This window comes from Sinocyclocheilus rhinocerous, unplaced genomic scaffold (assembly GCF_001515625.1).
Source record: "Sinocyclocheilus rhinocerous isolate Xijiao unplaced genomic scaffold, SAMN03320098_v1.1 scaffold2974, whole genome shotgun sequence".
NCBI lineage: Eukaryota > Metazoa > Chordata > Actinopteri > Cypriniformes > Cyprinidae > Sinocyclocheilus > Sinocyclocheilus rhinocerous.
Window position 1 is genome coordinate 576,224 of NW_015647039.1, and position 11,573 is coordinate 587,796.

The following is an 11,573-nucleotide window of genomic DNA, read 5'->3' on the forward strand; positions in this document are numbered from 1 at the left end:
TGCTGTTTATTACAGAGTTTTGATATATTAAATATTAACTATCACTCTTGTGTTAATTTAGTAAAAAAAATAAATAAATAAAATGCATGAGAATCATGTCACGATTATTTCCAACTAGATTCTTCAGTGTATTTTATGTCTTCTAAATTTTTTGAATCTGCTTGAATTCTCTGAAGTTCTTAGTAAACAAATGGTTGTAGATTTCATTACCATGTCATTACAGTGTCAACATGTTCGTTTAACTGTCAGCCAGATGCCAGTGACAGATTTCCTCCCACATGCCTAGAACTCTTTGATATTTCTCATTTGCATATCACTAAAAAGGAATGAGTCATTAAAAACAGTCATGAAAAACCAATGAAAACATAATGAACCGTTAATAAAGTGCCACATTTATGATTTATGTGCCAATTTATCTTAATTCTCCATCAACAGATTGTGATTTGATCTTCCAATGAGGATAAGCTCAGAGATCATTCAAGACTTAAGTGATGCCTTTCGTTTTTGGCAGCTCAAAACACACATCCTTGCTGAAAACTTTTTTAGAAACTTTGGTACGTGATGTCACAGGGTAATAAGTGGTACATGACATCATCCTTCAGACTTTTTTCTGCACTCTAGTCAAAGTTATAATACTTCACAAATCAAAAGCCACCCAAACTGTTATCACGAGAAAATGAAGGTGAAGATTTTGTATATTCGTACAGTGTGATTTGTACGGAAATGTACAATTTTTAGAAAAACACACAAGCATGAAAGTCCACCTCCAAACCTAACTGTCAGTTAGTATGATCTAATTTGTACTTTCGTAAAATGTGTTTACACCAAATCGTACGAAAGTAAAGAATGATATTGTACAAATTCATTTAAATAAGCCACCAATTCACCAAAACTTACAATAGTTACGAATAGTTACGAATTGCCAATAGAGTGTGTGTTGAGCCACTTGATTCCGAGAAATGCATTGCGCTTTCGCAAATCTCGCTTTCGAAATAAAAATTTCGTGATTTTTAGGTTCATTTGTCAAGCATACTTTAAAGTCAACATGAAATCAATGCACATTTTTGGTCTTGCTCTAAACTGTTAATCAGTGCATGTTACTCTAAAGAAGAAAAAGTCTGGCTTTTTAATATCTAATCACAATGAAATGTGCTCCACCTTTAAATTGGTTTGCAACAATCACCATACACTCTTAAAAATAAAGGTTACAAAAGGGGTTTTTCACAAGAGCCACCATTGTTGGTTCCCCAATGAACAGTTCTTTTTTCTTAGTGTGAAGAACACTGAAGTACCTTTTTCCATGAATGGAATTGAAAGGTTTCATGGGTGTTAAAGGAGACATATTATGCCCCTTTTTACAATAGGTAATATAAGTCTCTGGTGTCCCCAGAATGTGTCTGTGAAGTTTCAGCTCAAAATACTCCACAGATCATTTATTATATCATTTTGAAAATGCCTATTTTAGATTTTCATGATATGTCACCTTTAAAGGTTCTTCATGGAACCACTGATGCCAATAAAGAATCTCTGTTTTTAAGAGTGTATAGTAACTTTTGCAATCCAATCAAATCCCGATGGATAAAACCAAATTTTGTGCTGAAATATTGTACTTTTTGGTCACATAAATCAAATGGGTTATGAAAACCATTTTGTGTTGACTTTAAACCCGAGATGGGACATTTAAAAGGTATCGAGTGCTTCTGGAGCCTGAAGGGTCCTGATCTAATATGGTCCCACGTGATCCCTGAGTGTACAAACACTCCAAACCCAGCCTACCTCATCAAAACCCACAGACGGATGAGTGGGGAGTGAGCTCGGTAATCAATAAGCTGACATTTGCTTTGTTTCTCTTTTCACAGGAGGTCGGCAGCATCATAGGCAAGGTGAGCGAATCTCTTTGTTCCTGTTGTCCCTGCTGTTGACTTATTAGATTTGGTGGATGCGTCTTGAGATTTTTGTCGCTACTGGGTTTGCTTTTTCCTCTGTATTAGATTGTTCTCACAATCTTTCACACAGACTTTTAGGTTACAATCCAAAAGCCCAGATTAGAAACCTACAGAATGGATCACTATAAGACTTGATGTTTCCTAGCAAATGGCTTGTTAAATGCGACGAGTCGTGCATCTTATGTATTAATGATCTGGATATATTACGATGCTCAATTCTACAGCTAGCTCTGTTTATCCCTAGAGCGAGTGCAATTGTCTAAACATGGCACAATCTCTTGGAGATGTCCGATGTAGATGTCACAATGATTAGTAAACAGTGTGTCAGCTACTGATGAGATGATTTTTGTGGGGTTTTTTTGTTTTCCTGGTTTGGCCAACTCAAGGTCCTGGAGCGACAAAACGTATACACGCACAAATACACACAGTTGTTGGCATTTCCTTGGTTCCAAATAAATCTCTTGTCACACAAAGCTCTCTTCAGAACTGGCATGCTAATAGGTCTCTGGGCCTTTGGCAGAGTTTGGGCTCAGGACAAGAGCCAGATGGAAGGATACAGACCACTCTGAGATCCACAGGGGTCTCCGTTGCTGCAAAGACGACTTCTCGAAAACACAGTTCACTCTTTTGTCTTGCACAAAAAGTAAATAAAGTTGCAATGTCCTAAAAGTGAATCTTTTTTATTAGATTAAAACATCCAAACGAGAAGTCAAGAACAAGCTTAGCTGCCACTTCCTGCTGAAAGGATCTCATCGACCAATAGAAAACAAAGACTAGCTGCAACAAGTAGTGCCGAAATACTCAACGCAAGTATGTGAATGCAAACGTTCCTTGCTACGCAAACTCAGTTTCATATTTTGTTCAGGTTAAATTTTCAAACAACAAATCAAGAACAAGTTTAGCTGCACTTCCTGTTGCAGGGATCTCATCGACCAGTAAAAACAAAGCATAGCTGCAACAAGCAGTGCTGAAAGATATTCAATGCAAGTATGTGAACACAAGCTTTCCTTGCTACACAAACTCGATCTCATATTGTGTTTTGTTTAAAATGTCCAAAAAAAAAAAAAAAATCAAGAATAAGCATAGCAGCTCTTCCTGATCTCATCGACCAATAAAAACAAACCGTAGCTGCAACAAATAGTGCCCGAAACATACTCAAATATGTGAAACGTTCCATGCTACACACATTTGATTTCATATTGTGTTCGTTTGGGAACACAGCAAAAGAAAAAAAAAAAAAGTTTGTGTAGCTTAATTTGTGTGTTTCATGCATTGCCACAAGGGGCACTATAGCTAGCGTATATATTTTATTCTACTAGTTTTTGATTACAGATCGACTACTATCAGGACAAAGCAACTGTTTGAAAAGAATTTGACTGAATAAGTTTGCTTCAGTTAATTAAAAATGTTTAGCCAGCTAACTGAATCATGTTGATAACTCTGTCGCCCCCTTGGATACTGAAGTTATGTACAGTATGCTTTCAGTTCGTTGGCCAGGCCTTCATGTCTGCAATTAAATACTTGTGTAGAGTAGGTTTCTGGCTGTACTTCCCAGTACTGGCAACGTTCCTAAATCAAAGTGTGCATTGCCGTATCAAAAAGAAAAAGTAAAAAAGCTTGCATTTGTTTGATGCATTAATTTATGCCTAGCCTTAGACTTTTCATCGGGCTAATGAAATATGAATAATGAATATTATGTTCTCTCATAGAGGATTAAAATCAAATGCCGCTGTCCCAAGGCTTTTTTAGATGACATTTATGGAATGATGATCATGTAATGCTCAAACACGTTCCAGTATAAGATCAGCTAAATTATGATTTTGACATCCTCTGTTGTCTTCCTTTTCCTTCTCTTGTTTTTTTCTCTGAAGCATAGTAAATAAATGAAGGCCTATGGTGTATAACTCCCCACCGTAAAATCAATAAACCAAGGCTTGGTTTCCCAGACATAGATTAAACACAGTCCTAGACTAAATCTGTGCCGTTACCGGTGGTTCTCCATCACAAATCTCCACTGGAGATATTCGAAGGGGAGGGCTGCCTAGAGTCGATTACTATTCGTAATATGTCTTCAGGAGAAAAGAATGAAGGTGAATTGTAAATTATAAGCAGTAAAAGAGCTCAGCCACAGTGGAGAATGTTTAATTTGACATGAATGAAAATGAGACCTTGAAAGTGACGGAAGTACAGATGTTCAGCGGGCCTCGTTCATAAAAACACAAGCAGAATGAATTCATAAAACATTTGTAAAATATTTTTGCAAAATTGTTGCAGTGAATCAAAATTATTATTTATGTATGTATTTTTACGAATGGTATGCACAGAAACAATCTAAGTTTTTTATTTGTTGTAGTCTTTTTTTTTTATTGTTTTGTAGTCAAAAATGTATACAATTCTGAATTTATTTGACCAAAAATTTTTTATAATAAAATAATAATAAAATTACAAAAAAGCTAGATATTAATGTAGTTGAAATGCTATTATCGGTTTTAATAATAGTTTGAATGAACTTTTTCAGTAATTAATTATAGTTAAGTAATTAATTATAGTAAATATTTCTAGTATTTTTTTTTACTACATCAAGTTAAACTAAATAGAAATGAAGAATGTTTCTATGGCAATGAGCTGAAATAAAATCCTTTTTTTGTTATTTTGTTACAGTTAACATTTATTTTATTTATGTATTTATTAAGTTAACTATAATAACCCAACATTATCATTGATGAATAACAAAAACCAAAACATTTTCGTCAGTAATTTTGTTATATATGCATGTTCAATGTTTCATTGGCCGAACGATCAACACACAAGTACGCAACTGTATGACATATTTTAACAATCTGTACTTCTGTTCTTCCGCAGCCTTGTTTTTGTTCAACTCTGAAAGGGACTGGTTAGGCTATATTTAGGTTATTTAATAAGCATCTGCAAACACTGCTACATGCATCATAGTTTGATGTTTTAAAGAACTTTGCTAGTTTTATGAGATGGGTGGTCTCGAAAACGTCTCATCTGAAATGTCAATTTCCCTGATAAATTAAAACCACCCAAGCCTTGCTTCAACTCTGTTATGACATATCCAATCGTCCTTTTAGCCCATCTAAAGACAATGTAACGCCAGTCAAGCGTGCTAAAGCAGGTCTGGGGATCTGCAGTCATGACTATGCCGCACACGTTACCTTCTGTGTCTGAGATAGCGAGACACTATCTGAGGCTATCTAAGTGATTCATGGACTATTGATTCCCTAGTCAGTCCAATTGCAAGACCTTCGATTTGAAAACTTGTTCCCCTGAGGCCTATCCATGCAGATGCCATATTGCTGTGTAGCGAAGCAGAATTGATATTAATTTGAGCTATCTGTTCAGCTAGTCAAACTCACTTTATCCTCCACTATAAGCCATTGTGAAAGACAGTCACTCTGGGAAAACAACATATCACACAAACAAACGTGAGACAAAGGCAATAAGTGCTTAATGATCTTCTTTTTTTCTCCCCCTACAGAAAGGAGAGACTGTGAAAAGGATACGAGAGGAGGTAAGCTACAAGCTACTCGTAAATGTTGTCTTTCTCAGCTTCCCAGCATGCATCATGCATGCTGAACAGACGGTATTCCTTTGAAGCTAGCGCAACGCTACACCACATGGATTTTTACACATAAATGTGGTTTAATGCTGGAAAAAAGACAGCAAAATGCCCTTACGTCCCACATACGTCCTCAAACCAGTTGATGTCCGCCACATTCAAGCTGAAAGACTGCAGAAGACATGAATATTTAAATTAAGCCTTTCATCTCAAGGGCGCATGGCGCACAAACACGGCGAACACTAATTCATTAGTTTGATATGAATGCATTGGTATTTTCAAGGTAGTTGCTAATAACAATAGCTTCCAGATAAAGATTGAAGTGGGTTACCAAGGAGAAAAACCCTTATATATATATATATATATTATAAGGTATATATATATATTTTTTTTTTCTCTCTCTCTTATTAGTCTCTTGTTCTCTAGTTCACCAGAACCTTTACCTAATGGTTTTTGCTTCCTAACATCATAAAATGTCAAAAAGATTGTGTTATTTCAACCTAATTAATGGTTTGGGGGGTGGCAAATGTGAACGCAAGTCTGCACATGAAGCATTCTCTATTGCACTAGTTGGGACACCACAGGGGTCAATCCTGGGCCTGATAGATGTCATAAACAGAAGCAATTGCCACTGGATGTTTTTCTCTGCTGTTCTGTGCTATTATTAGCAGAAGGAGCTTAAAGAAAGCTTACTGTGTCACACCAAATTCATATGTCTGTCTTGTGTTGAATGCAAAAGGAGATATTTTGAATGGTCACGTTGCTCTTTTCCATATGGCAAAAGCATATAGTTACCAGGGACTGTGAAGCACACAAAAAAACAAAGAAAAGTGCACATGTTTGGAATGACATGAGAGTGAGAAAAGATGAGAAAAATTTAATTGAATAAATACCTTGTCTGTTTGCTTTTAGCCACAAATATAAATGAATAAATAAATACATATTACTACTGTATTTTCCGGTAAATAAGTCATACCTGATTAAAAAGTACATTACAATAGGTCAAAATTTCCATTGTTTAGTGGAAAACACACACACACACACACACACACACACACACACGCACATATTGGTAAATCATAGTTTACCATCACAACACGATTTACAGTGTGGAAAATATGGTACTCTGTTAATTAACTGCATACATTTAGTAATGACATACATATCTATGCATTTTATAAATAATAATGACAATATATAAATAGTATATGTAAGTTATACTGTAGCTTCAATACACCGTTGACTAAACTCACTTATATTTGCATGCATTTGTGCATGATTGATAGAACGATCAGTTTAAATGAAGCTGACAGTCAGAGCCCTGCAGGAGAATGAATCACGCAGCTCAGTCCAGATCTCTGCTGGAGACATCCACACATTTGGACAGAACACACACACACAATACGTACACCTAACATAAGGCCTATGGGGGCGGAACTAGTTTCCCTGAGGAGGTCAGCTAAATTCGTGTTTCACAGACGTACGTTATGATTTTAATCCCATCCGAATCGAACACGCCTGTGTTTTTCTCACACAACCCTGGTTAAAAAATACAGAACAAATTGCCTACTATTTTCTTGAGCGTCCTCTGAGAAATCTAATCCTGTCTGGATAGGAATGTCTTGTAGTATATTATTTTTTCACAATGTTGAATACCGTAACTAAAACTACATGTTTTTGTTGCGGTGCCTTGTGCACCTTCATTATGGATTAAGGTGTTTTTGCCAACTTGCAGTATAAAAAAATAAAAAAACTGTTGGTGGTTCAAGTACTGCTGGCATCCTACCTGATGTAGAAAGAAAATACATTTTTTATTAATTTATGTGCCTAAAAATGCGCGCACACACACACACCTGCATATTTCATTTCTGAGGTTAAAATACAATAAAAGCAAGGCCACAACTTTGCCTATGCATTTGAGTGAAAACTACTACTAGTGTAAATGCATGATATTTAGTTTATTTACTCTATTTTTTCTTCCTCATTATCAACCTCCCATCCATTTACTGTTCTTACTGTTTCATCCATACAGAGCAGTGCACGTATCAATATCTCAGAAGGCTCGTGCCCAGAGAGAATCATCACCATCACGGGCGCCACAGAGTGTGTGCTTAGAGCCTTCACTATGATCACAATCAAACTGGAGGAGGTAAGTACAGGAAAATCGTTCTTGCACACAGGGCAATAAGCATAAAATATAACATAAACCTGCATGTTATTGTGCCAACATTAGAGAAAGTGTCCCATAAAAAAAATTGTCAAACTGACCTTAATTGTTAAGACATGTTTCTAGTCTCATCGTGCTTTTTTCTTTTTTTTTTTTCCAATAATGGAAAATTGATCCAAAAAAAGTGCTGATACCAATGAATAATTACTTAATGCTATGTTAAATCTACTTAAATCTGTCACATCGTCAATAGTCTGTGGAAATAACTGACGTCTGTTGAAAATGAATGATTTCCGGTCAGTTTGCAGTGATAAAGCTGTCAGGATGAACGCTTCTTAAAGAAACAGTTCACCAAAAAAATGAAAATTTGCTGAAAATGTACTCACTCTCAGGCCAGCCAAGATGTAAATGAGTTTATTTCTTCATCAGATTTGAAGAAATGTAGCATCACATCACTTGCTCAGCAGTGATGTGATCCTCTGCAGTGAATTGGATCCTCTGCAGTGAATGGGTGCCGTCAGAATGAGAGTCCAGACAGCTGATAAAAACAACACAATAATCCACAAGTAATCCACACCATTCCAGTCCATCAATTAACATCTTATGAAGTGACAAATCCATCATTAAGACGTTTTTAAGTTCAACCCATCGCTTTCGGCAAAAATAAAAGTCCTCTCTCCATACTATTGCTTTCTCCAGTGAAAAAGCGTCTCGACTGAAACAGGAGAGAAATATGCACAGATCAGGCAACATTTACAAGTGAAAACAGTTCAGAACAGTTCTGTACAAATATGTTGGTGGATTGTGATGTGAGAGGACTATTTTGGCCGTGAACTGATGGTTTAAACAAATCCATCGAGACGTTTTATTACGAACATGCAGTTTTTGTAATAAAGAACTGAGGTCGTGTGGATTATTGTGATGTTTTTATCAGCTGTTTGGACTCTCATTCTGACGGCACCCATTCACTGCAGAGCATCCATTGCTGAGCAAGTGATGTAATGCTACATTTCTTCAAATCTGTTCTTATGAACAAACAAACTCATCTACAGCTTGGATGGCCTGAGGGTGAGAAATTATTCAGCAAATTTTCACTTTTGGATAAACTATTCTTTCAATTTCAGCAATTTTCATGAAGCAAAATTGACATGTACTTATTTAAAACAAGTTCATAGTCTTATTGTGCTTTTTTTTTAACAACAGAGAAAAAAAGGACAAAAATTAGCTGATGCCAATGAATACTTAATGCTATTTAAAACCTCATCAACAGTCTGCAAATAACTTCTGCTGAAATTGAATGGTTTCCAGATGATTTGCAGCGATAAAGCTGTCAGGATGAATGCATAAACGCCCATTTCAGCAATTCTGAGACATGGTTTGTAAGAACAGCTGGCTGAAAGAGTCGTGGGTAGTTTTCATATATTGTCAGTCCCATAGCAGTGGGGTGCCTATCTGCAGGATAACTTCAGAAATATAATTTGAGCCCCAACACATTACATTCCCTTGGGTGATGCCAGTGAACAACTGCTGAAAAGAGACATACAGCTCTCTGAAAAAAAAAAAATGTGCTAGACTTTTGATACTGATGTGTGTCATGTATTTTATTTCATGTCATGAATTAACTCAACCAATGGCATGAGCCTATAGAGTCGGGATCTGTATTTCCAAGCAATAGCACTATTTAGTTAAAGGGGTCATATGATGCTGCTAAAAAGAACATTATTTTGTGTATTTGGTGTAATGAAATGTGTTTATGCGGTTTAAAGTTAAAAAAACACATTATTTTCCACATACTGTACATTATTGTTTCTCCTCTATGCCCCGCCTTTTTGAAACGCGTCGATTTTTACAAAACAGGTAGATATGTGGGGGCGTGTTCGAACGAGCCGTTTTAGGTAGGTGTGGCTAACTCTTAACTTTTATAAAGAATATCTCTTTGGATTTGAGACTTTAGTCTTTGCAACTTTACAGATCTTCTTTATGCACCAAGAGCTTGAAACACTCTAAAGAGAAAGGAAAAAATGAAATCGCATCATATGACCCCTTTAAGTAAATTGGGTGGAAATTCTAAAAAAAAAAAAAAAAAGTTAGGTAAATGCATAAACAGAAAAATGCAAACCTCCGTTGTTTATAGAAACATACATACGTATGCATCACACACCCGTATTTTTATTTAATGGCATCAGTAGAGTTATATAACTGCCAGTCAGTGAGGTGTGTCTGTCCGCCTGCAGCATGTCAGCTCTACCCCCACCAAGTAATAATGAATCTTCTCACTCCTGCTAAACCCATTATGTATTTGATATCCTTTCATAGCAGGCAGGGTGCCATTCATTAAACATCTGTTAGGAATCTCCCTGTCTTCCGCACAAGCCCGTTTCCGTACCCATAACGGAAGAGTCACCATAGAAACCCCTGAGGTGGCGGCAGGGTTCGTTTATGCCGAGCGTATGATGAGCATTACTGGCTGAATTTTACAAGGAGCTCTATTGAGGTCTGGCCCGGCTTTGATGCAGAATGTTTTCGCTGCTCTTTCAGTCAGCTGAGAACATGGAGGACATCTAAAAGCCATGTTTCAGAGTTTTGGATGATATATGACAGAATAGACAAAGAATTTCGGTGCTTAGGGAGAAGACTGTGAACGTCTAGACTTGTAAAGAGTCTTTTTTAAGCTAAAAATCCACAAGAGATGTCATGAGACACTAAGTTACTAGGTCTCATTCACTAACAATTGCACATGGTTTTATGTGCAAACATTTTGGCAAACAATGTAAAAGTGAATATTAATATTGCAATATTATTATAAGATTTATAAACATTAGAATTATATATATATATATATATATGATTTTATGTAATGTTTGTAATTTTATTATTTAGTTTATATATTTTTACATGTATAGCTAGTCATTGAAACCCTGTTTAAAATATAAAGTAATCATGATAAAACTGAAAGCATTCACACCAGAAATCTGCCATGATAGAATTATTATTATTACAAAATAATAAAATTTCAATAGGTACATTTCACAAGTAATTACAAAAAAATGACAAGGAACACATTTAATTAAACATGAAATTTAAGCAGAAAAGTATTTTCTTGTAAAACTTAAACCAACAATCTTATGTATTCTAATATATTATTTACATTAGAATATATATTCTAATGTATTATTTACAACTTCAAAAAATCATTTTACAGTGTATAATAATAATTTATCATCAACATTTTAATGCTTGAGATCCATATCCACATAAAATAGACAAAACGAGGGTAATTTATTTGTACTTTTTTTGTATTGTTTATAGAAGGTTATATTGTTGCTGTTGATTTGTAGTACTAGAACAACAGAAGGCACTTGAATGGCACTAAACATTTCTTGCTTTGCATCAGAAATTGTTTGACTTCACCCGCATGCTGTCAACCCTAAGTTGTTGTTGCATATGCTTTAGATTGAAGCTTTAAAACAGCTCCTTAGTTGCATCAGATCAAGAGCCCTTACAAATTGTCATAAATTCTGAGCCTGGACCCCCTTATTCAACAGCTAATGTGCAAATAAGACAGAGTCAATCTGCTGGGAGAAATATCCGAATTGATATTTTATTATCCAGGAGGGTTGTTAAATGAGACGAGAGGGATAAGGGGTAAAGGCTTTGTGTGACATCCTACATCAAGAATAAGTCGGGAGTGGACATCCTTTAGGGTGCTTTCACACCTGGCTCGTTGTTTCGGAACCTGGCACGTTTCCCCCCTTAGCTCGGTTCGTTTGGGCCTATGTGAACACGGCAATCGCGCCCAGATCCACGCCAAAACAATCGGTCCGAGATCGCCTGAACGAGGTGGTCTCGGCTCGATTGAAACGAACTCTTGAGCGGT

General features: G+C 36.1%; 1 protein-coding gene across 3 annotated transcripts in view; it reads left to right on the top strand.

Moving 5' to 3' along the window:
* Nucleotides 1-11,573, top strand: part of pcbp4 (poly(rC) binding protein 4) — an 87,468-nt gene that overhangs the window by 55,418 nt on the left and 20,477 nt on the right. For all 3 annotated transcript variants that reach the window (XM_016512750.1, XM_016512751.1, XM_016512752.1), the window contains exons 3-5: nucleotides 1,860-1,883; nucleotides 5,449-5,481; nucleotides 7,562-7,678. In XM_016512750.1, the coding sequence (XP_016368236.1) occupies nucleotides 1,860-1,883; nucleotides 5,449-5,481; nucleotides 7,562-7,678 (174 nt within the window). The remainder of the gene's footprint in view (nucleotides 1-1,859; nucleotides 1,884-5,448; nucleotides 5,482-7,561; nucleotides 7,679-11,573) is intronic.